Raw genomic sequence first — 26,608 nt, forward strand, 5'->3', positions numbered from 1 at the left:
TTAATGTGACCAAGGATGTGCCCGATGGACTTTGCTCTCAGTTCTTATATGTTGACTGCTGTGATGTTCCGCTGTTTTTTTTTAACTGGGGTACTACTGACGCATTAGTAACTAGGGTAGTCTCTTCCTCCATTTAAATTTTTTTTAAAAAAAAATGTACCACTTTTATACTCCATTCAAGAGATTTGTTTTTTTTGTACTTTCTGTTTCATTCTGGTTTCTAAGAATGTAATTTTGGAAAGCCTTGTGGTCTCAGCAGCAAAACATGCCAGCCCACCAGCTTTAGTCCTGTTCTTCCCTTGACACAACACAATTGAATTAACAAATAATTCTGAGAAAAGTACCCAAAATCTATGGCCCTTGGCAGTCCAATAATTACAGTCACCAGGTTTGTAAATGTAAACACAATTATGTTTTATTGATAACAAGAACTGTAATGAAATATGCACCAAATGCAACTAGTTAACTTATCTAATTCCTAATTCCCCCAATTTACCCCAATCATCATATATATTTATATATAATATATACACACACATGCTAAGAGGGAAAGGGAGGGGTGAAATAAAAAGTAAAATAATAAAATTCTTTGTTTCAGATGGTTGTTGTTAGCGCACGCCTTCAAACCAGGCTTTCATTTTTTTTACGTTTATAAAAAATAGTTCTATTTGGTTTATAACGTTTTATTTATAAAACATAACCCCCAATGAAAAGAATTACAAAATTCTTTCTCTTTACCCCCCCCCCCCCCCCCCCCCAAAATAGAAGTTGACAGTAACCAACTCTACTTGCCCCCATCTCTTGTGGGACCCCTCAGTTGTCCCCCTCAATGTGAACTTCACAATCTCAAGATACAGGAGCTCCCATCAGGTCCCCCAGCCACACAGGCACAGGGCAGGGAAGCTAACCTCCACCCCAACAGGACTCAGCCTGTGAGCAATCCGCCCCCTTCTGCAGCTCCAGTAGGTCCGACACCCCAAATATGGCACCCAGGGACTGGGCTTCCAAGTGCAAGATCGCTGACGTGGTGCTGAAAAAAGACCTCAACTTCTCCAACTTCAGGCAGGAGCAGGACATGTGTACATGGTTGACTGGGCCACTTCCACACTGCTCACCAGTTTCCTCCACCCCCTCAAACAACCAGCTCATTCGTGACCTTGTCAGATGTGCCTCGTGCACCACCTTTAACTGTATTAACCCCATTATTGCACACAAAATCCAGGCATTCCCCCTCCGCAACACTTCACACCATAACCCCTCCAACCCCATCACCGACAGCACTCCTTCCAACAATGAGGAGGAATGTGTTACCAGAAACGATGTGAAAACCTTCCTTGCAAAATCTTGCACCTGCGTATACCTAAAAGCCCCCCCAAAACCTCTGCAAGCACGCAAACCGCCCTTCCAAAAAGCAGTCCTTCATTTCCATCATCCCCCTTCTCCTCCCATCCCTGAAACCTAGCATCCAATCCCGCCGGCTCAAACAAATTATTTTCTTGGATCGGCCTTGACCTCATCCCTAACTTAAAATGCTACTGAAACTGCCTCCATATCTTCAGCTTAGCCACCACCGGGCTACCTGAATATTTCCCTGTGGCAAATGGAAGCAGCGCCATTGCCAGCACCGCAACCCCAACCCCCTACAAGAGCCTGCCGGCATCCTCACCCACATTGTCTGCAGCTCCCTACCCTAGCCCCGCACCGTATCTGCATTCGCCACCCAATAATATAGCAGGTTTGGCAGAACGTTTCGACTGTCGCCCTCTCTGAAGCACCGCCTTCCGAAACCCCTCAATCGTACCTGCCCAGACAAATGACAAAATCAGCTGTTCAGCCTCCATTGAAAACCTCAATTCTTCTTTAAGGCCTGCATCCAGCCTGCCACCTCAAAAGTTCCGCCCTGACCCTGCCCACAAGGCTCATAAAATTTAATTTACGGAGCCAATCCCGAGCCACCTGCAAGCCGAGATACCTGAAGTGAGTAGTCTCTACACAAGACGACTGTCCTCCAAGCCAGCTCCTGTCCCTGGCGGGGAGACAAAGGCACTTGCTCATCCCAAATTTCAGTTTATATCCTGAAATAGCCCCAATCGCTTGAGCAACCCCATTATATCCTCCACCGTGGGAACTGGGTTGGAAATATATAATGAACGGTCAGCATACAGGGTTTACTCTGTACTCTTTCGCCTCTTTTCTCTCTCCCCACCACACACACATACACTTCTCCAAGCTCCTCAACACAGTGGCGAAGGGCTCTACCACCAGTGCAAACAAAAGGAGTGGGTCATGGGACACCCCTGCCTCGTTCCCCGATTCAACTGAAAATATTCCAAGGTCACCTGATTAGTACATATACTGTCCTTCGGTTCCTTGTACAATAATTTAACCCACGCCACAAACTTAGGCCCAATTGCAAACCGTTCCAATACCAAAAACAAATTATTCCACTCTACATGCCTTCTCCGCTTGCAGTGCCATCACCATCTTCTGATTGGGAGGGCATCATGTTTTAGCAAGTACCACACATTAGAGGACAACTGCCTACCCTTTACAAACCATATCTGATCCTACCCAACCACCTGCGGAAGGCACTCCTCCAGCCCAAGATCCAAAAAGACGAGGTGTTGGGCGTCTTGAAAAATATTACGGTAGATAAATCCCCAGGGCCTGATGGGATCTACCCCAGAATACTGAAGGAGGCTAGAGAGGAACTTGCTGAGGCCTTGACAGAAATCTTTGGGTCTTCACTGTCTTCAGGTGATGTCCCGGAGGACTGGAGAATAGCCAATGTTGTTCCTCTGTTTAAGAAGGGTAGCAAGGATAATCCAGGGAACTACAGGCCGGTGAGCCTTACGGCAGTGGTAGGGAAATTACTGGAGAGAATTCTTCGAGACAGGATCTACTCCCATTGGGAAGCAAATGGACGTATTAGTGAGAGGCAGCATGGTTTTGTAAAGGGGAGGTTTTCGAAGAGGTCACAAAGATGATTGATGCAGGTAAGGCAGTGGATGTTGTCTACATACTTCAGTAAGGCCTTTGACAAGGTCCCTCATAGTGGACTAGTACAAAAGGTGAAGTCACACAGGATCAGGGGTGAGCTGGCAAGGTGGATACAGAACTGGCTAGGTCATAGAAGGCAGAGAGTAGCAATGGAAGGATGCTTTTCGAATTGGAGGGCTGTGACCAGTGGTGTTCCACAGGGATCAGTGCTGGGACCTTTGCTCTTTGTAGTATATATAAATGATTTGGAGGAAAATGTAACTGGTCTGATTAGTAAGTTTGCAGATGACACAAAGGTTGGTGGAATTGCGGATAGCGATGAGGACTGTCGGAGGATACAGCAGGATTTAGATTGTCTGGAGACTTGGGCGGAGAGATGGCAGATGGAGTTTAATCCGGACAAATGAGGTAATGCATTTTGGAAGGTCTGATGCAGGTAGGGAATATACAGTGAATGGCAGAACCCTCAAGAGTATTGAAAGTCAAAGAGATCTAGGTGTACAGGTCCACAGGTCACTGAAAGGGGCAACACAGGTGGAGAAGGTAGTCAAGGAGGCATACGGCATGCTTGCCTTCATTGGCCAGGGCATTGAGTATAAGAATTGGCAAGTCATGTTGCAGCTGTATAGAACCTTAGTTAGGCCACACTTGGAGTAAAGTGTTCAATTCTGGTCGCCACACTACCAGAAGGACGTGGAGGCTTTAGAGAGGGTGCAGAAGAGATTTACCAGAATGTTGCCTGGTATGGAGGTCCCATTAGCTACGAGGAACGACGGAGGTTGAGGGGTGACCTGATAGAGGTCTACAAAATTATGAGGGGCATAGACAGAGTGGATAGTCGGGCTTTTCCCCAGGGTAGAGGGATCAATTACTAGGGGGCATAGGTTTAAGGTGCGAGGGGCAAGGTTTAGAGTAGCTGTACGAGGCAAGTTTTTTTTTTTTTACACCGAGGGTAGTGGGTGCCTGGAACTCGCTACCGGAGGAGGTGGTGGAAGCAGGGACGATAGTGACATTTAAGGGGCATCTTGACAAATACATGAATAGGATGGGAATAGAGGGATACGGACCCAGGAAGTGTAGAAGATTGTAGTTTAGTCGGGCAGCATGGTTGGCATGGAGGGCCAAAGGACCTGTTCCTGTGCTGTACTTTTCTTTGTTCTAAGCACCCCCCAGCCACAAACATCTTCACCAACAGCGGCACCAGCCTGTCCAAAAACCTCTGACAAAACTCCAGTACTTTACCCCCTGCATCTTCCCTCCCACTGTCCAAACCTCCTCAATCCCTACTGGCTCCTCCAACCCTGCCCTATCTTCATCTCCCACTGTGGGACATTCCAGCCCCTTCAACAACTCCCTCATTTCTGACTCATCCCCCGGGGGCTCCGACCTATACAACCTCTTATAAATCTCTTCAAATGCCCTATTCACCTGCTCTGACGCTGCTACCAGCCCCCTCACCTCGTCCCAAACCTGAACAATCTCTTGGGAGGCCGCCTGCCGGCGAAGCTGTCTCACCAAGCGGCTGGCCTCCTCCGCATACTCAAACCACACCCTTCGTCCACCTCACCTGTAGACAAACTGAAAATCTGCAGTTCCTTTCTACTGGCCAAAGGTTCCTGAGTGGGGTCTTCCGCATACTTCCCATCCACCTCCCAAATTTTGTCTGCCAACTGCTGCCAGTCCTCTCTTGCCACCTTATTCACCTGCACCTTAAACAAGATGATCTCGCCCCTTTCCACCGCCTTCGGCACCTCCCATACCACCAACGGGACCTCTCCATTTTCAAACCAGGCTTTCTGGTCGAGATTCCTGCTTTTCTCTGTATTGGTTTTCACTGTAGATTCATTCAGGTCTCTGTGGTTTCAGAAATGCAGCAACTTTTCTGGAGAAAACAGGAGAGCAGGTCCTTCCCCCTGAGTAACCAGGATTCAAACTCTGCTTTCCTTCGGACTCTGGAAATTATCCCACTTGGGCAGGATCCAATTACCACCTGTTACCAGGCAGAATACGGCCGTTTGGCCAATTCATTGGCCACCAGCTAACCAATCGGACAGCGTGCCACCCTATCTCTCAGGTGTCACCGAGTCTTGAGTTCTGCTGTCCAAAGCTAGCAGTGTGTACCATGATGTAACTTTGAATTCCTCATTATCTATGCTGCTTGACTTAAAGATGTCCATTAAGCATCCATGGATCAAAAATGATAATGGCAAAAATAAAGGGAAAATAAGGGAATCAACAGGAAGGACCCTTACAATATAATCTTTACACATTATTTTGAATGAATATTCTCCATATCTTAAGCATTGTTTACTGTCAATAGGGAGCCAATTGATAACATTTCACCTGAAGAAAGAGACGCCCGAACAGTATTCTGCATGCAGCTTGCAGCGCGAATTCGACCGAGAGACTTGGAGGAATTCTTTTCTTCAGTGGGAAAGGTAGGATCATTGTTATTTGTATTTCTGCTAATCGGCGGATGAGCTCATAGAACATACAGTGCAGAAGGAGGCCATTCGGCCCATTGTGACTGCACCGACCCACTTAAGCCCTCACTTCCACCCTATCCCCGTAACCCAATAACCCCTCCTAACCTTTTTGGACATTCAAGGGCAATTGAGCATGGTCAATGCACCTAACCTGTATGTCTTTGGACTTGGAGAAAACCAGAGCATCGGGAGGAAACCCACGCAGACACTGGGAGAACGTGCAGACACCGCACAGACAGTGACCCAGCGGGGAATCGAACCTGGGACCCTGGTGCTGTGAAGCCACAGTGCTAGCCACTTGTGCTACCGTGCTACCCAATACTTTACCAGAATTTCTTAATTCAGTGGAGAAAATGTTATATGGTTTTCATTTTTAAAGACGTTTGCTCCCATATCTGATTTCAATTTTCTTTAGAACTGGCAGTTTCTTGTCCTGTAATTCCAAAATTCCACCCACACATCTCCTGTCACACCAGGGGCGACAACACTCTAGATCACTGCTACACAAAAATCAGGGACGCCTACCGTTCCATCCCTCGACCGCGCTTTGGAAAATCATACCATAAGACGGTGCTCCTTCTCCCGGCATACAAGCAGAAACTTACGCGGGAGAATCTGGCTAAGCAGGTTGTGCAGTGCTGTTCTGAAGAAACCGAAGAGCTCCTACGTGAATGTTTGGAGATGGTGGACTGGCCCATATTTAAGAACTCTGCGACCAATCTAAAAGAGTATTCCACCGCCATCACAGACCTCATCAGCAAATGTGTGGCCAACTGCATGCCAGAGAAAGCAGTACGTATGTTTCCCAACCGGAAACCATGGCTTAAATGGGAGATTGACTCCCTACTGAAGCACAGGTCTGATGTGTTCAAGTCAGGCGACCCTGACCTATACAAGAAATCCAGGCATGACCTCCGCAAAGCCATCCAGGATGCCAAGAGACCATATCAGACCAAGCTGGAGTCAGACTAGCGTTACAGACTCGTCGATTGTGGCAAGGCCTAAACAACGTAACGGGCTAAAAAGTGAAGCCGAGCAGTATCTCTGGCAGAAGTGCACCCTTCCGTGATGAACTCAATGCATTCTATGCTCGGTTCGAGCAGGAAACCATCAACCTGCTTTTGACTGCCCCGGACATACCCATACCCACCGTCACAGATCGGCCTTCCTGAAAGTGAACCCTCAGAAGGCGAAGGGTCCAGATGGGGTCCCTGGTCATGCAATCCGCCTGCGTGGACCAGCTGGCAGATGTGTTTGCGGACATCTTCATCCTGGTCGTACTCCTCTCCGAGGTCCTCACCTGCTTCAAGAAGACCACCATCACACCGGTGCAAAAGAAGAACCAGGCAATGTGCCTCAATGACTACCGTCCGGTGACCCTGACATCAATCGTAATGAAGTGCTTCGAGAGGTTGGTCATAAAGCACATCAACTCCATACGTCCAGGATCCCTAAATCCACTGCAATTCGCATACTGCCGCAGCCGGTCCACAGCAGACACCGCCCTCCCTGGCCCTACACTCATCCCTGGAGCATCTCGAAAACAAGGACTCCTACATCAGACTCCTATTTAATGACTACAGTTCCACCATCAACACCATAATCCCAGCCAAGCTCATATCAAATGAAAGCTCCAAAACCTAGGACGTGGTTCCTCATTCTGCAACTGGATCCTTGACATTCTGACCCACAGACCACCATCAGTAAGAATAAACAACAACACCTCCCCCACAATAGTACTCAATACCGGGACCCCGCAAGGCTGCGTACTTAGCCCCCTACTATACTCCCTATACACACGACTGCGTGGCAAATTTTGTTCCAACTCCATCTACAAGTTTGCTGACAACACAACCATAGTGGGTCGGATCTCGAACAACAACGAGTCAGAATACAGGAGGGAGAACCCAGTGGAGTGGTATAACACCAACAACCTATCCCTCAATGCCAGCAAAACTAAAAAGTTGGGTCATTGACTTCAGGAAGCAAAGTACACGCCCCTGTCTGCATCAACGGGGCTGAGGTGGAGATGGTTGACAGCTTCAAATTTCTAGATGTGCACATCACCAAAAATCTGTCCTGGTCCACCCACGTCGACGCTACCACGATGAAAGCACAACAGAGCCTGAAGTTCCTCAGGAAAGTAAGGAAATTCGGCATGTCCACACTGACTCTTACCAACTTTTCCTACATGCACCATAGAAAGCATCCTATCTGGCTGCATCACAGCCTGGTATGGCAACAGCTCGGCCCAAGACTACCAGAAACTTCAGAGTCATGAACACTGCCCAGTCCATCACACTAACCCGCATTCCATCCATTGACTCTATCTACATCTCCTGCTGCCGTGGGAAAGCGGGCAGCATAATCAAAGACCCCTCCCACCCACCTTACGCACTCTTCCAACGTCTTCCATCGGGCAGGAGATACAAAAGTCTGAGAACATGCACAAATCTGTTCAAAGACAGCTTCTTCCCCGCTGTTACCAGACTTCTGAATGATCCTCTTGTGGACTGACCTGATTAATACTACACTCCTGTCTGCTTCACCCGATGCTGATGTCTATGTATTTACATTGTGTACCTTGTCTTGCCCTATTATGTATTTTTTTTTCATGTACTAAATGATCTGGTTGCGCTGCTCGCAGAAAAATATTTTTCACTGTACCTCGGTACACGTGACAATAAACAAATCCAATGCAATATAAGTTTATATAATAGTAAATTGTGCTAGTTTTTGAACACTCTAGTGCAAGGTGGGATACTGTATTGCTATTATGTTTGGTTCTATTGCACGTGTTGTAAAAAGACCGGCATCCTGCAGTCGGGGCTTTTGCATGTGAAACACGGTGCTGATTTGGGGATATCAACTAATGGTTATGAAGCAGAATCTCAAAGTTCCACTGGGGCTAACTTACATTTGCACAATACATAGTGCCCACCATTTCTGGGGCTTTGGGCAAAGGGGAAAGCAACAGCTCTATTGATTGTTGCAGTAATTAAGTTCAGTGGCGATGATTTCTTATCTTCCTCCACTTTTTCATGTCTGTCCCTAGTTATTGTAATGTAGTGGTGACTGCAGCAACCAGAAAAGATCTTTAAGTGGAAACTTTTGATTAGAAGTTGTGGTGACTCCTGTAAACATGGGTGAAGTTTATAATCTCCATGATAGCGTAGTATTGCACTGCTGTTTCTTACAGCAACCCTTATGCTCTGAAAATGTTGATAATGTGCCCCGCTGCTTGTTTTTTTCCCCATGCTTGCAGTTTCAGAGGCAGTAGTCTGCCAACACCTCGGTTCATTCAAATAAGTTTGGAGTGGGGTGAAGCCAGATTCAGCTTAGATTTTTTTATAGTGGTACTGATTCCATTCATAAATATGCTTTCCTTGGGAATTGGGCATATTTAAAATCCAAAGTCTAATGCTAGATGGAGAGTCCAGTGACTTTTAAACATTCTTGTGTAACGTATTAATACTTTGATGGTGTTAAATTGAATGGTATTTTTGCACAGGTACGAGATGTAAGAATGATATCAGACAGGAACTCAAGGCGTTCAAAAGGAATTGCTTACGTGGAATTTGTCGATGTGAACTCTGTTCCCCTCGCAATAGGTTTGACTGGACAGAAGCTACTTGGTGTGCCAATTATTGTTCAGGCTTCACAGGTAAGGGAATTTTACATCAGTATAATCTTCAAATTAGAAGCTAGGATCAGCTGAATTCATAATTGTCTTTTCCACTAATAATCGTTCTTTCCTTGACTAACCTCTCCTTTCTCTCCAGAATCTTTGTAGGTATTGCCACAATCCAAGCTCATCTCTCAAAACTCCCTCTTTCAATTTCTCCGACCTGGGGTTGGTGCCTTGTTCCTCAAGACAACCTTAACTGAAGTCTTGAATATTCACTGATTGTTGCATGAATCTACCTTGATCCTCACCAATAGCACCATTCTCTTCCATTATTCAACTTTGTTGAACTCTTAGCTTTCTGATCATAGCTAGATCATAGCTGATCAATCGGTAGATACCGATTGTCTTGTTTCCTACTCTCCCCTCCCAACACCCCAGTAATCCATCAAGGATCCTGTTGCTGACATACCCTCGTATACCACTGTCCCTAGTAGATATGATTGCTGTGAAAGTTTCAGCCTGTGCAAAACTTTGCCTGTGTCCTCTCCTGCATCAAGTTACACTCCCCTATCCCGTTTTGATTCATGTTGGTTTCCAGTCCCGCAATACTTAATTTAAAATGTTTATCCTCTCCAAGGCTTCAACTCCTCCTCTCATTAGCCTCCGACTCCACAACTCGCCTGTGTGGCATTTCTTAATTTACGTTCGTTGGAAGTGACTAACTTGCAGTTGCTGGGTTTATCCTTGCATCCTTTTTTAAACCAGGGTGTAGCTTTGGCAATTCTCCAGCCATCTACAGAGGATTGGAAGATTATGGTTGGTGCTTCCATAGTTTCAACCATTCCTCCATACCTTCAAATGAATCTAATGCAGTCCTCATGATTTAGAAACTCTTATGCACAGGGAGCCTTTCTAACCTCTTCCGCATCACTTTTCAGCCCACCCAGTGTCATAATTGCATCAAAGATAAAAGCAAATGACTGCAGATGCTGGAATCTGAAACAGAAAATACTGGACAATCTCAGCAGGTCTGACAGCATCTGTGGAGAGAAAACCTTTTCTCTCCACATGCTGTCAGACCTGCTGAGATTGTCCAGTATTTCTATTTTTGTGTCATGATTACTTCCCCTTTCACTCTGACTTTGGCAATATCTTCTTTGATAACGATGTTAAATGCAAGATGCTCATTTAGTACCTCAGCCATATTCTCTATTTGCAATTTATCTTTCTTCACCTCCCCCCACAAGCCACAAATCTCCCAGATTTGGAAATATATCACTTGTTTTATATCATTTGGTCAAAATGATATTATTTGGAGTCACTAGCTTTCGGAGAACAGCTCCTTCATCAGGCTGTACATGTACCACGGGGGGTTCAAGAAGGCAGTCAGTGCCATCCACTCATGAACAGCTAGCATTTGGTAATAAATGCTGGCCTTGCCAATGATGCTTAGATGTCATGAACAAATGAAGAAAAATAGAGTGTACCTGTGTATGTTTCATTTTCTCTACAATTGTCAGCAATTAACATGATAAAATACTTAATAAACAGAACTTTACTTCCCTGACAGCTGATAAGTGTGCTTTTCATCTCCGCACCTATCAGTTTTCATTGGATAACAAGGCTCCATGTTTTCTGTGAGGGTAAAACTGATTTTATTTTTCAAATTTAGTGAAGTTGGTATACTTATTGGCAAACCACTGCGTAAACTTAATGAAAGAATATCATGAGCTCCACAATTTAAAATTGAACTTTTATTAATTTGACCAGGGTCCTCTTGTAGTTAACAATTCAAACATTGCTCTCAATTTCATCTTAACATGGCATTATATCGATTTTAACTTGGGGTAATTCTATGTACTTCAAATAAGTAGGTTAACCAAGTAATTTGTGTGAAACAGGCCGAGAAGAACCGAGCTGCAGCCCTCGCTAACAACCTTCAGAAAGGCACTGCAGGACCAATGAGGCTATATGTAGGATCTTTGCACTTCAATATCACTGAAGAAATGTTGAGAGGAATTTTTGAGCCCTTTGGGAGAGTAAGTATAATAAAAGATTTATTGGGACCTTGTGACCAAGATTTTAATAAAACCAGATGCAGACACATGAGATTTTGTCGTATTACTGCTTGGTAAAATATTAGTTCTGTTAGAAGGGAGTACTTTAATCTATGTATACAATACTACTGGGTAAATATTACTTAATTTACTGGGTAAAGATCTGGTGGGCAGCATGGTGACACAGTGGTTAGCATTGCTGTATCACGGCCCCGAGGTCCCAAGTTCAATCCCGGCTCTGGGTCACAGTCAGTGTTGGAGTTTAAAAAAAAATTTAAGTATCCAATTATTTTCTTTATCCAATTAAGGGGCAATTTAGCGTGGCCAGTTCACCTCCCCTGCACATCTTTGGATTGTGGGGGGTGAGACCCACTCAGACAAGGGGAGAATGTGCAAACACCACATGGACAGTGACCTGGGGACGGGATTGAACCCGGGTCCTCAGCGCCGTGGGGCAGAGGCGGCACTGCTAACTATTAATTCGACGTGCCGTCCAACAATGCCTGTATTAATGATATAAACTTTCTACCCTAATATGCCAAATACTGTACTTAATCTTCACTTATATTTTCCACTATATCATTACATTCTGTTACAAATCCATTTCATACTGTTTTTCCTCATTTTCCTCCCATAAAAATTATGTTTATGGACTGTTAGGAAACCCATATCCTGTTATTTAATGGCATATTCTGTATGGTTTGTGGTACTGTAATTGATTAGGGCAGCACGGTGGCATAGTGGTTAGCATTGCTGCCTCAGTGCCGAGGTCCCAGGTTCGATCCCAGCTCTGGGTCACTGTCCGTGTGGAGTTTGCACATTCTCCCCGTGTTTGCGTGGGTTTTGCCCCCAGAACCCAAAGATGTGCAGGGTAGGTGGATTGGCCACACTAAGTTGTCTCTTAATTGGAAAAAATGAATTGGGTATTCTAAATTTATTTTAAAAAGGGGGGGGAAAGTACTGTAATTGATAAATAATTCCTGATAATTGATAAATTGTGGCATCTGGTCGCTATCCCAAGTTACATAAAATGGATTGTTTTGAGATCCTGATAAAACTCCTCATCGGTAATACACACTCATGGGGAGAACTGCAGATTAATACAAGGCATGTGTGTGCACGGCTGTCATCAGATAGGTTAATAAAAATCTACTGGCAATACCTAGTGACAAAATCTAAATATATGGATGTTTCTGTGAGTAAGATTGGCCGTGACTATAATTCTGTCAACGACAGCCTTTTGCTGTCTAAATTTAAGTGTAGTATTTGAAAAATGGTTGCTCCACATTACCTCTTGAACCATCACTAGCGATTAGTCAATGCCTTCAAGAGATGGGATTTAGGGGAAATTGGTTGTAAAAGCAAGGAGGAAAAATAAATTGTTTCCACTTGAGAATTTTTATTTTATGCTTTAATCTGGCAAGTTATTTCAGTGGAACATTAGTATAAAATCCACTTGCCGGGTGGCGCAGTGATTAGCACGGCGCTGAGGACCTGGGTTCGATCTCTGCTCTGGGTCACTGTCCATGTGGAGTTTGCACATTCTCCCCGTGTCTGCGTGGGTCTTGCCCCACAATCCAAAGATGTGGGGCGAGACTTTTTCTGCTAGCATTTGAACTAGCTTTAAATTGTGACTTTCTGCTTACTGTTCACCTCTTTAGATTGAAAACATTCAACTAATGATGGACAGTGAAACAGGGAGGTCAAAAGGCTATGGATTCATAACAGTAAGTTTTTTTAAAAATCTAAACCGTTTCTTCCCCCCCCTTTAGAACACCTCCATCTATTGAACATTTTCTCTTAACTGAAAGAAGAACTTAGTCATGGTATAAAATATTTTACAATGCTAACCAGTGCTTTTGTATTTTCTATTCAGTTTTCTGATGCTGAGTGTGCAAAGAAGGCTCTAGAACAGCTGAATGGCTTTGAGCTTGCAGGTAGACCAATGAAGGTTGGCCATGTTACAGAACGATCGGATTCATCCAATGCTAGCTCATTCCTAGACAGTGATGAGCTGGAGAGGACTGGTATTGACCTTGGAACGACAGGGCGCCTACAATTGATGGCTAGGCTCGCAGAAGGTATTTTGAATTGAGTGAATTGAAGGACTTTAAAGCTGATGTGAAATGTATATGCCTTAGATTCTTCCTTTAACACTTATTTAGATAGGGTACCATGACACTTTTGAGTTCTATTGAATCTGCAGTCATTGGAGCACTTTGAAATCTTATTTTCCAGTTTTGTAGCGCAGGTTTTGCTCTTGATGATCTTTCATAGCAATAGGACAGGTATTCCTTTGTTAAATCTGTTCTGCCTTTTGGTTGAAAGAGTCAAGAATTATAATATATTCCATCCTTTAATCATGCTGTTCATATGCTGCAGGATGTTTCAGATGTAGTTACAATACCTCCTCCCCTTCACCTCTGAAAGTGCTGACTTAAGGCCGAATCGTATGCAGCTTTTAATCCTATTTTTGATTGTCTTATGTATTTTTCAAATTGTTAGACATAGAATCCCTACAGTACAGAAGGAGGCCATTTGGCTGATTGAGTCTGTACTGACTAGGCTCTTTCCCCTGCCCTATCCCCAGAACCCCATCTAACCTGCACAACTTAGGACTGTGGGAGGAAACCGGAGCACACTGAGGAAACCCACGCAAACATGGGGAGAAAGTGCAAACTCCACACAGGGCCGGAATTGAACCTGGGTCCCTGATGCTATGAGGCAGCAGTGTGAACCACTGTGCCACCCAAGTTGAGATTTAGTTTAGAAATTATCAATACTACTGTTCTTTTTGCAACCTCATACTGGGGTAAAGTTGAGAGTAAGTCAAGACGATGTTTGTTTGTGTACAAGTTCAAGCTTGTCCACCTAAAAGCCTACAAATTGTTTACAGCTATCTGTAGTAATTTTTACAGTAGTCACTGGATGTTCATCGTCGTCATCCTTTTCTTTATTTCTTACTGCACATATTCTCTCCCAACGTGGCCCAAGTATGGGGATCGAGGATGTGCAGTAGCCAATTTTAGGAATTCTTATCGCATATCATCAATTTCACATAGAATTTACAGGACAGAAATGGGTCATTCGGTCCCACAGGTCTATGCTAGTGTTAGCTTCAAACAAGCATTGTCTCGTGCAATGGGTGCTTCTGGTCAGCCACTTATTTAACTGCCACTTAAAGTTGTCTATGCTATTTGCCTCAACTGCCACACTCGCCACTCTGGGGAAGGACGTTTCTCCTGAATTCATTATTGAATTTAATGGTGATCATCATGTTCCCGCAAGTGGAAGCATCTTTCTCTATGTTGTCAGACCCCTTCATAATACCTCCATTAGATCACCTGTCAGCCGGCACTGAGGACTCTGGTTCGATCCCGGCCCGGGGTCACTCTGTGTGGAATTTGCACATTCTCCCCATGTTTGTGTGGGTTTCATCACCCCCCCCCCCCCCCCCCCCCCCCCCCCCCCCATATCCTTAACTCCCCCGATCTGCCTAGCTGCGTCCCGCTTCCGAAGCTGATGCGCCAGCATCCGACTTGCCTTTTCCCCATACTCATAAATTGACCCCTGGGCCTCTTTCTCCTCCCTCCCCTCCCCCCCCATTATCAGGCCCCCCACTTCCAAGTCCGGGATCCGACCCATCTTGCACCGCATGAAACCCGCATCATCCCAGTTCGGGGCATACACATTGACCAGCACCACCCTCTCCCCTTGCAGCTTGCCACTTACCATTACGTACCTACCGCCATTGTCTGTCACAATACTCGACGCCTCGAACGGCACTCTCTTTCCCACCAAGATCGGCACCCCCCTGTTTCTGGCATCCAGCCCCGAATGAAACACCTGACCTGCCCACCCCTTCCTCAATCTTACCTGGTCTACCACCTTCAGGTGTGTCTCCTGGAGCATGACCACATCCGCCTTCAGGTGCGCGAACACCTGGGCCCGCTTAACCGGCCCGTTCAGTCCCCTTACATGCCAGGTTATCAGCCGGATCGGGGCTACCCTCCCCCGCCGACTAGCCATATCCCCATCTTGGCCAGCCACGCGCCCGCACCCCACTCCCGGCCCATTCCCTTCGGCGGCAGACCCCCTCCCCCCCTACTCGCTCCAGCTCCCCCTTGACCATAGCAGCAGCAACCTGGTTCCCCCCAGCTAGGGCCCCTCCTAGCTGCTTTACTCTCCCCATTGCACTCCAGCAAGTCAGCTGTCTCCTGCTGACCCTGGCTACTCCCGCCTCTCCTTCGGCGCCTCCCATTGTGGGACATACCCTCCTCCTGCATTACCCATCCACAGGCTCTCCGCCTCCCCCTTCCACCCAAACGCGGGAAACAACCCTCGCTTCCCCGCCCCCTCCAGCCTTCAGCGTGGGAAAAAGCCTGCGCGTTCCAGCTGCCGGGCCCCGCCACCTCTGACGCCGATCCTTTTACAGGCCCAGTCCCCTCACCCCCGACTCGGGCCCCATCCCCCCTTACCGGCCATCCACCCCTACTCCATTTACTTACCCTCTTCCAAGAGCCCACCCGACAGACCCAACCAAAACAGTGACCAACCCCCCCTAATCACCCACACCGAACCAAAAAGAAACAAGAGCAAAGAACCCCCCCCCTCAAAATGTAACACCCCAACAGCAATCCCCGACCCTCAGTTTGTGTCCAGCTTCTCGGCCTGGACAAAGGCCCACGCCTCCTCCGGAGATTCAAAATAGTGGTGCAGGTCCTTGTAGGTGACCCACAGACGCGCCGGCTGCAGCATGCCAAACTTCACCCCCCCTCCTGTGCAGCACCGCCTTCGCCCGGTTGTACCCGGCCCTCCTCTTCGCCACCTCCGCACTCCAGTCCTGGTATATTCGAACCTCCGCGTTCTCCCTCCCACCTGCTCCTCTCTTTCTTGGCCCACCTGAGCACGCACTCCGATCAGCAAACCGATGAAACCGCACCAGCACCGCCCGCGGCGGCTCGTTAGCCTTGGGCCTCCTCGCCAGCACTCTGGGCCCCTTCTAGCTCCAGGGGCCCCTGGAAGGACCCCGCTCCCATCAGCGAGTTTAACATGGTGACCACAGGCCCCCACGTCCGGCCCCTCCGGGAGGCCCAGAATCCGCAAATTCTTCCGCCTCGACCGATTCTCCATCTCTTCGAACCGTTCCTGCCATTTCTTGTGGAGCACCCCGTGCGCCTCCACCTTTACCACGAGGCCTAAGATCTCGTCCTCGTTGTCGGAGATCTTTTGTCGGACCTCGTGGATCGCCACCCCCCTGGGCCGTCTGGGTCTCCAGCAGCTTATCGATAGAAGCCTTTATCGGCTCCAGCAGGTCAGCTTTGATCTCCCTGAAGCAGCGCTGGATAACCTCCTGCTGCTCCTGCACCCACTTCATCCACGCTGCCTGGTCTCCGCCCGCTGCCATTTGGTCGTCTTCCCTCGCACCTTCTTTGGGTTCACCAATTTTTTATTCACCCCGCTCCTGGTCCAAGCCATACACTGTCGGGGAACTATTGCAATCTCCTTCCACACCAGGAAACATCGAAAAAATGCCGTTGGGGGCCCTGAAAAGAGCCCAAAAGTCAATTTTTAGCTGGAGCTGCCGAATGTGCGACCTAGCTCCGCATAGCCGCAACCGGAAGTCTCATTCTACCAATCTAAGTAACTCCCTTTAGCTTTACTGCGTTTCCTCATTTGAAGCAAGTTTGCTATCCATTCTAGCTATTCCTAAAGATCTGTATACTAAAATGCTTTTAGTGCTATGTCACTTAAACGTCTATTGTTTCTCATCAGTATATTTTGTTTGGTTCAGGAACGGGATTGCAAATTCCCCCAGCGGCACAGCAAGCTTTGCAGATGAGTGGCAATATTTCATTGGGCGCCATGGCAGCAGTAACAGGTATGTTTGAATTTCACAGTATTTTCATGTAATGAACAGGGTTGGCCTGAAGTGATTTTTCCTTTTTGTGTATTGGTTAAATCAAATTGTAATATACAATGGAAAATATTTCCGTTATCTGACAGCATTGAATTAACTATGTACGGAGGGTCTTGTATTCTAAACAATGAAGTTGAGATGGTCATTTTTACTTGCCATTGTGCTTTCCTACATGAGTTTGACTTGTCTTCCTTGAAGTTGGGCATGGTGAAAATGTTTATTCCAGTGAGAAAGTGGACAAATGTGGCGATGGAAATGTTACTGAGCTATTGTGTGGAAATGGCAGGAGCCACTGTAGGTTCTTGAGAAAAAGTGCTGGGTTGTAATTTCAGTCCATTGACTCTGTTGAGGATATGTAGGGGGGTATCCTGACATATGCTATGTAATTTGTTGGTGCCCACTGGTGCCTTGCATGTACAGAATGGACCCTTGGGAAAGATGTCCGAGGGTAACTGCGATGTGGATGTACTTCTGAGCCGTGGATAACCATTTTTAGGAAAAGTGGCATGGAAGAATACTGTGAATTATTTACTCTAGCTTTCATTATTGCCATCAGATGTCGTTTTCATCTTTGACTAGTATAATCATTTTTCACAGTGAAGTGTAAAGTGAGCGTTGATGTTTGCATGTAACTGCCTGGCTGGGTGCAGCAATTTTGCATATCCAGTCTTGATCAGCAGTCAAATTTCAATAAATGGTCAAAAATACATTGCTTGTTATAACGGGTGGCATAGTGGTTAGTGCTGCTGCCTTGCAGTGTCAGGGACCCAGCTTCAATTCCGGTCTTCAAAAATGTGCAGGTTAGATGGGGTTACGGGGAATGGGCCCAGGTAGGGTGCTCTTTCAGAGGGTCGGTGCAGACTCGATGAGTCAAATGGCCTCCTGCACTGTTGGAATTCTATAATTCTTATGAACAAGCCCATTAAACTTGATTTCTGAGAGTCTTGCCCCAGTACTTTACTGCAGTGATTTTCCTTTATGCAGTAGTTAATTGTATATTGATCTATGCAATGTTCAGCTCTAAATTACACGGCTTGTTGTGCAAACATTTGCATATTAGCTACCATTATTTATTTAAAAGTAACTTTCATATTTTCCCCCATCTGCTTTATACTTAGATTTGCAAGCAAGAATTATCCAACAGACTGAAGGTAAGAGTTTGCAGCAGTTGTCTTTTTCTAAAGTTATCTTTTGTCGTTAACAATCAGCGGAAGAATTGGAATTTAGATTTGTGGAGCTGTATTTGGTTCCTCAATGCACTCCAAAAAGTACTAAACTGATGATGAATTATATTTGAAACGTAGTCACATTCTTAAGTTAACCAGATTGTTCGAGAAATGTTGGACAGGACAACAGGAGAAAATTGCATGGGGCTTTTTATATCCACCAATTTAATATTTTGCCTTTTATATCCACCAATTCAAAACTTCTATATACTAAGAAAGTGGAATCTGGGGTGGCACAGTGGTTAGCACTAGCCTACGGTGCTGGGGACCGGGTTCAAATCCCGGCCCTGGATCACTGTCCGTGTAGAATTTGCACATTCTCCCCGTGTCTGCGTGGGTTTCACCCCCACAACCCAAAGATGTGTAGGTTAGGTGAATTGGCCACTCTAAATTGCCCCTTAATTGGAAAAAATAATAATTGGATACTCTAAATTTAAAAAAAAGGAAAGTGGAATCCTAGATTTATATACCAGAATTGTTACAATTCTGTGGTGAAAATTGTAGGACTGCACCTATACAACATTGAAGCATTGACCTATAACTTCCTGGCTCCCCCAGCATCAGATTTGGGGGATAGCCCGAAGGGGCATTGGGGAATCCTTATCAGAAGTTCCCAGATAATGGTTCATGCAGCAATGCACATAAGCACTAAATTCCTCTGGACAATTGCGCTGTGCTGGGAACCATTTGTTAAATTTGGATGATTCTGCCAGTGTTATTAAATACCCAGACCTATCCCTGCAAGGCACTCATCCCCTCTACCCACCTCTGGCTCTCCCAAACACCCAAATCCCATCCACTTACCTTAGATGCTTAGCTTCTCCCTGACCCCTCAAATTCACTGGGCCCTTTAAACTTTTTAAAATATAAATTTGGAGTATCCAATTCTTTATTTGCAATTTAGCATGGCCAATCCACCTACCCTGCACATTTTCTTTTTTGAGTTGAGGGACTGAGACCCACGCAGACATGGAGAGTGTGCAAACGCCACGTGGACAGTGACCTGGGGCCAGGATCAAATCCGGATCCTCAGCGTTGTGATGCAGCAGTGCTAACCACTGCACCACCGAGCCATCCAGGCCCTTTGAACCTAGCTCAGAGTCATAGAATTTTGAACAGAAGTCCATAGCCTTGTACACTGGCGTTTCAAGTGCCCATCTATGTGCTTCTTAAATGTAGCGGGGGTTCCCGTCTCTGCCACTTTCAGGCAGTGGGTTCCAGATTCCCACCATCCTCTGGGTGACAGTTTTTCCTCAAATCCCCTCTAAATCCCTTGTCCCTTACCGTAAATCTATGCCCCCTGGTTTGCACATTCTCCCCTTGTCTGCGTGGGTTTCGCCCCCACAACCCAAAATGTGCAAGCTAGGTGGATTGGCCACGCTAAATTGCCCCTTAATGGAAAAAATGAAATTGGGTACTCTAAAATAAAAAAAAACAATTGTGAAATTGAGAAAAGTGTCAGACTGCAATGTAAGTGAAGTTGAGAGGCACTATATCTGTTCAGCAAAAAAAAAAACAATAGCTGCAGGAACAATATCAATTTAACCCATAGGCTTTTCAAAGAAGCCAAGGACAGGGTTTAAAAAATAATGGAAGTACCTCCAACCACAAGACAGTTTTCAGAGAACATTTAACCATTTGAAATGTGCATGTTTGTGAATGCAGTGTCTTTTAGTTTTGAACAAGATTTTAAGTCTATTTTTATTATTTCAGCACTGAATCCCCCTGTGACTGTAAATACCCCACCAATAGCGACACAGTGTTTCCAGCTCTCCAACATGTTTAACCCGCAGTCGTAAGTATTTTCAAATTCGTTGCTGTTGGTTGCTTTCCTGAATTACATTATAAAATATAAGACCAAAATATATATTTTCCAGTTGAAACCTTTGAGAATTACACAACCTGTTTCACCAGTAGCCTGTCCGTGTTTTCTGCAGTTCGTTTACAGTCTGATCATTCAGTCACTTTTTTGTGATGAATAATTTGAATTTAACATAATCAATACAGCAAAGTAAGAATTTAGCGCTAAAGAAATTTGAATGATCATACTATTTGAATTAAGCCGCCTTGAATTCGAAGCAGATTGCCCAATTAAATCAACCTGGAAATTAATGTGGGGGAGAAGTAGCATTGTTTTATTCAAGAAAAGAGCAAGTTCTTTGTAAAGTACATCCCTTTGTCAGTTGCTATAGGTTCATATATTTTCCAGATTTTTGGAGATGTCGAAAAATAGCAAGTTTACCGCTTGGTGCGGCGGCAAGGTGGCACAATGGTTAGCACCGCTGCCTCACGGCGCTGAGGATCCGATTTCGATCCCGGGTCACTGTCCGTGTGGAGCTTGCACATTCTTCCCGTGTCTGCGTGGGTCTCACCCACGACCCAAAGATGTGCAGGGTAGGTGAATTGGCCACGCCAAAATGCCCCATAATTGGAAAAAATTAATTGGGTACTCTTTTATAAAATAAAAAAAAGTTAGTTAATTTAAAAAAGAAAATTTACCACTTGGCCTATAGTGGCTGTGCTGGCTGAAAAACTAGCCACACTGCCTAATCCCACTCTCCAGCATTTGGTCTGTCGACCTGCAGGTAACGGCACTTGAGGTAATATCCAGACACCTTGTAAATTAATTGAGGGTTTCATGCCCAACCACCCTTTCAGACAGTCCCAGACCTGCACTACTTTCTGGGTAAAAAATCTTTCCTCACTTCCCGTCTAATGTTCTACGAATCACTTTAAATCTATTTCCCCAGTCACTGACCTCTTTGTTAAAATAAATAGGCCCTTCTCATGCTCTGTCCAAGCCACTCAGTTTTGTACCTCTCGGTCAAATGTCCCCTCAACCTCCTGTTCCAAGGAGAACACCCCAGCTTTTCCGGCCTTTCCTCATACGTGCAATTTTCCAGTCCTGGCAAATCCTCATAAGATCTCCTCTCTGCTGCCTCTAATGCAATTAATTATTTCTGTAATGAACTGACCAGAACTGCACATGGCACTCAACTTGTGGCCGAACTGTTTTATATAATTCCAACATAGCCCTCCCTGGCTTAGTCTGCAGAATCACAATTTTTATTGATTGGCATGAGTGGCTGGTAGGAAACTGCACTGACTTTGTCTTTTAGTTACTGTCCTTAAATTGTGTGTAACAACTAATCTGATGCTAAGTATCCACTTGCTATCCAAAAGATAATCTGATGTCGCATTGACAACTTGCAACAGTTGCAAATTCACTGAAGCCTTAATGCATTTTTGGGTTCTTCTACAATCACGCTGTATTAAATTTCTACCCTAAACTGATGTGCTTTTATGTTGATTTCATGTGTTGAAATGTACTGAATGTGGCCAGTGATAGCTGATGCAGAGCAACTGTCTAAATTAGTTGGCCGGTTCTGATTATTTGCTTGTTACTGCAAGCAAGTTTCAATATTTTATTATCTTGTGTCAGCCGTCTCCAAAATGTTCACTCTTTCTAGTTACGCTAGTAATCCCTATGTCACTCTGTCTAATGTGGAGATGCCGGCGTTGGACTGGAGTGGGCACAGTAAGAAGTCTTACAACACCAGGTTGACGACCCAACAGGTTTGTTTCGAATCACTAGCTTTTGGAGCTCCTTCACCTGAAGAAGCTCTGATAGCTAGTGATTCGAAACAAACCTGTTGGACTTTAACTGGTGTTGTAAGACTTACTCTGTCTAATGCCTGCTTTCCTTTGAGACATTGAAATTATATTGGGGTATGGATCTCAAAGGTTTTTGTTAGGGTACAGCTCCACAAATGGCAGCCATCGTCTGGTGATTAGTATTCATTTGAGAACATTGGCAGCGAAAACAGCAAGTTTTTTGACTGGGTGGCATTGTAAGCAATCTTGACATTGTCCTAACTTAATATAAACAAGCATTTCAAGCGGAGATGGATAAATAATTAGCAACATTCCAATTTACTTTATGTTGAGCTTTGTTTTAATGTACCTCACTGTTGCCTAGCTGACTTTGCAAGTTGAATTTAGGTCCATCTTGTCTTTATGCGTTTGGTCAAGCACTAGATAAACCCACTGGGCCATCAAACTTGAGGCCAAATTTAATGCTTCCAGTCCTTCAAATAACAAACTGTTTTAATTTAGGACAAGTTAGCTCCTTGCCATGTTAAGTTGTAGGTTAAACAAATGAAGTGAGTTCCTAATGCTTCAAATTCCTGAAAATGTATTTAAATGTACACAAAGGTGTTTGAATGGGAAAATTGCAGGCTCTTTACTATGTTGTACTAATTATTGTGAAACATCCTTCTGAAGGGAAGATGATCCAGCCTGGGACAAAGAAATTCGAGATGATGTAATTGAAGAATGCAACAAACATGGAGGAGTAATTCACATATTTGTGGACAAAAATTCACCCCAGGTAAGCAGTTTGTTCAAACTGCCATTTTCTATTTGTAACAGGTATTTTCTTCAAATTTGCTGCTGGTAGCAGTACTGAAGCTGGCTGCAGTGTGTAACACAAGGAAAAAAGCAAAACTGGTGCATTCACTGGCACTGCAGTTGCAAGGAGTACAATGCATGAAATAAACACTCCATCAGAAAACAGTTATGTTTGTTCTGGCAACACCAAGAAAAGACAAGACAGTTGAGTGTACAGAACAGATTATTTATACAGTTTGTAGGTAATTAGTTCATACGGTACATAGGCTTCAGTCTCCTTGTTCGCTAGCTACGTGACTTGGCCCTGTAGGGAGAAATCTTCTTAATGTAAGCAATTTTTGGAAGACATTACCTGAAATCGTGGCCGATGCAGATTTGATGGTAACATTCATTAGCTAATTACTATAGGTGTACTTTAATCACTTGTGGCCCTTGAAAATTCTAAATAAATAATTCTAGACGGTGCACCTTTGTATTCCAGTTGACAAGAGGACACCTGAAGCGTAACAGAGCCCCTATGTTGATGCTTCGTCCCTCCTTGTGTTTCTAGAAGCCCTGCTGGTCCATTGACTAGTTATGGTTACTATAGTTCAGTTTGATTATTAACTCAACTGTGCTGCATGTAACAAGGGTTTTGTTGGGGGGGGGGGGGGGGGGGGGGGGGGGGGGTGGAGGAAGCAAATGTAATGACCTTTTCTTTGAAGTGTTAATATGGCCGGGGGGTGGAAGAAAAAACTGCAAAATGCTGAAATGGAATGAAACACAATGCTGGATCCATAAGAGCAGCATTTAAAAAATAAAAAAAAGGTTTGAGTGTTGATGTTCTATCAGAACTTGTTTTAACCGGTATAATGAGATCTCTCCTCTTTTTAGGGAAATGTCTATGTGAAGTGTCCGACTATTGCTGCTGCAGCTGCCGCTGTTGGAGCATTGCATGGAAGGTGGTTTGCAGGTGGGTACTGTTTAAATTGTGGTACCGATTGTTTGCATACTTGTGCCTATAGTTTATATTGAGACATTCTCAATCCTTCCATTTAACTGACAGTTATTAATATATGGAAGTTGATAGGAAAGTTTGGAGCAGTTTTAGTGGGCTGTTTGCATATTCTTTTCCGTTACAAATTGCTGCTGTTCTTTACTCCTTGTTGGCTTCTTCCTATGATCTTTAAGCGCTGGCTTCTCTGATTTGGACAAATTGCTGTTTATTGCAAATGTGAGTGTTAGCATTAAGTATAGTTGTTTGTTTAACCGCGATGTGGAGGGGTATGGTGATTCATCCCAGTTATGTTCTTCCCTGGGGTGCCGCATACACTTGAGATTAAACATATTTGCAAAATAAAGTACACGTCAAAACATTCTCTGGTACATACAGCGCATGGGTTCCAGCTCCTCCCTGTACTGTGACAGGACGGCCTTAAACTGGAGTAAAGTGCTGATGCCCATTGTGGATTGCTCCAGTTACATTTGGCTAGCTTGTTCAAAGCCTGAATTGAATCTGCAACTTCTTGGTCAGGTGGTTGTTAGTCACCCCTTAATCAGCTATGATATCTGCTTTGAACTTGATGGTTTTCATATGGAATTTAACTGTTTTTTTCTTTCACAGGCAAAATGATCACTGCTGCCTATGTGCCACTTCCAACCTACCACAACCTCTTCCCAGATTCAATGACGACCACCCAGCTGCTGACTCCAGCAAGACGATAGGAGATGGAAAGAAACTGAATATCCACCTTATTTGGAGGAATGTGGACAATTGTCACCTGTACAGATGATGCAAGCGGGGGAAACTCATACAACTCCCGATGAACTTACAACAAATGTTTTTTTTTTCAACTTTGCCAATCCCTAGTAGAAGGAAATAAAATGGCAGAAGTAGATCTACACAAACACCCTCAGGCTGTTTTATTTTGATTTTTGGTGCAGTGCATTACATTTTGATGACACAGTAGCGTTGATGAGCTTGTCAGCAAAAAAGTATTGAAAGACAGTTTTATTTGGGGTTTTGAAGTTATTTTGTGGTTTCTGTAATAAGACTACTGCAGTCAGAAGGACTCCATTGAAATAACACTGCACTCTTTTTACCCATTTTAAGTTATAAGTTTAGCTCATTGATTTTGGTGCTCTTCTGATCAGACTTAGCAGATGAGCCGATTAAATTTTAAAAGTATCAGTTCATGAAAATGTCATGAAAATACTACTGCATCTAAATGCGGTATTGGAAAAGGTAATCTTCAAATGCATAGGTTGCAGCTCTTTTGAATTAAAGACCACATTGTTAACACTCAGCACTGATCGTTCACTGAATTTATTCTAACCGTGTGGAGCACCAATTGATACGGCAAGATGAGGGTGAGTGGCCCTGCTGAAACAATGAGGCAAGTTATAAGGAGTGTTGAAGTGAGTTTAAATACAATCTGGAAAAGAGTTCCAGTCAAGCCTCTTTAGACTAACTGGAAAAGTGGCCCTGTCTGGCTACAGATTTGTTTTTGATTGTTGTTGGGGATTTAGATTGCCAACCATTTTGGGCTGATGTATTTATAGCCTGGGGTTCAAACATGAAGCAGTTTACACAGATATCCAGAAGTTTGGATTAGAACCAGTTGGAAATATACTGGGGATATATTCAGATTTTAATTTGTGCAACAAGTGCACAATGGGGAAATTTCAGCCAGCTTCCATTCCGTGTTCATGATTGATAACTGGAGTGGTTTTCTATACCAGAGTCAGCCTCAGCCAGTCTAATAGAAACATGATTACACCTAGTTCTAAAAAGTGTTAAAAAACTAGGTTTGGCTAGCATTTTTATGACCAAAGTTCTGGGTTTTCATTATATAAGAGGTAAATTGCAAAGAAACAGAGTTCTAAATAGCCTTTGTGTACAGTTGGTCTCTAGGCAACATTTAAGATTAAAACTATTGTATATACAGTTGGCCTTATTTGGTCTGTTCTCAGTGGTGACCTTCAACCCCCCCCCCCCCCCCCCCCCCCCACCCATATGAGCTTTTCTTATGTAAATACAGTTATAACAGTGATGTGCTATCCTTGTGCTTCCATAGGATCGAGGCCAGACAAAGTTAATCTTACCTTAAAATACGTTAATTTGTGGCTGAATGAAGGAGGAAGAAGTGGGGAGCTCGGTGGAAAGGGGAAAAATAAAAGTCGTGAATAAATGGGGAAATGAAAACTGCATTGCTGAAGCAGGAAAGAAGCTACAGGCAACTATAAACCTCATTGGTCAGGCCTCCCTGTCTCAAATAGAGAAGTATTACTATCCCCTGTTTGTAATTGACGAAGGTGACCAAGATGTAACGTTCATATCAGAGGGTGTTGTCACTTCACCAGGGTTGACTACAGGCGGGCTTAAGTTGTAGTTTGGAATTATTTTTTCCTCATTGCATGTTTAGTTCTTTTTATTTAAAAAAACATTGTCAAATAAGAAAGCCAGATATCACTTTCAATGCATCTATTGGATATTAATTGCAGGTAAGCATAGTCTTTCTGTAATTTAACTTCACATGATTAGAATAACTCGAGGCCAGTTTAAAGGAAATTGTTTCTCACTGCCTTTATGTTGTAGAAACCTTCAGAAAAAAACCATTGGAAAAGTTAACAAGATTTCTTCGTAAATGCACAATCTTAAGCAATTAAGATGAATGGGGTAATAGTAATTTTGTCTGGCCGTGCGTGGTGTCTTTTGCTGTTTTTTTTTTAAGCTCTATGAGCTCTGGAGTGTAAACATCTGATTTTTTTTTTCTCCCCCTCCCCTTCTCCAGTGTGATTCAAAAGCAGCCTGGTATTTCTATTCCAAAGTAAGGATTTTGTAATTGGTATAAATTTTGTATAAAAAGTGCAAAATCACTCAATAAATAAGAGGAAAAACA

At 44.4% G+C, this 26,608-nt stretch overlaps 1 protein-coding gene across 3 annotated transcripts in view; it reads left to right on the plus strand.

Moving 5' to 3' along the window:
* The window catches only part of rbm39a (RNA binding motif protein 39a), a 51,959-nt gene extending 25,351 nt beyond the window's left edge, over nt 1–26,608 (plus strand). For all 3 annotated transcript variants that reach the window (XM_072515260.1, XM_072515263.1, XM_072515262.1), the window contains 11 exons: nt 5,321–5,438; nt 8,998–9,150; nt 11,016–11,153; nt 12,833–12,898; nt 13,048–13,252; nt 16,966–17,052; nt 18,210–18,242; nt 20,031–20,112; nt 22,602–22,707; nt 23,601–23,679; nt 24,331–26,608. In XM_072515260.1, the coding sequence (XP_072371361.1) occupies nt 5,321–5,438; nt 8,998–9,150; nt 11,016–11,153; nt 12,833–12,898; nt 13,048–13,252; nt 16,966–17,052; nt 18,210–18,242; nt 20,031–20,112; nt 22,602–22,707; nt 23,601–23,679; nt 24,331–24,431 (1,168 nt within the window). In that variant the 3' untranslated portion in view covers nt 24,432–26,608. The remainder of the gene's footprint in view (nt 1–5,320; nt 5,439–8,997; nt 9,151–11,015; nt 11,154–12,832; nt 12,899–13,047; nt 13,253–16,965; nt 17,053–18,209; nt 18,243–20,030; nt 20,113–22,601; nt 22,708–23,600; nt 23,680–24,330) is intronic.

Source organism: Scyliorhinus torazame, chromosome 8 (genome assembly GCF_047496885.1).
Source record: "Scyliorhinus torazame isolate Kashiwa2021f chromosome 8, sScyTor2.1, whole genome shotgun sequence".
Classification (NCBI taxonomy): Eukaryota; Metazoa; Chordata; class Chondrichthyes; order Carcharhiniformes; family Scyliorhinidae; genus Scyliorhinus; species Scyliorhinus torazame.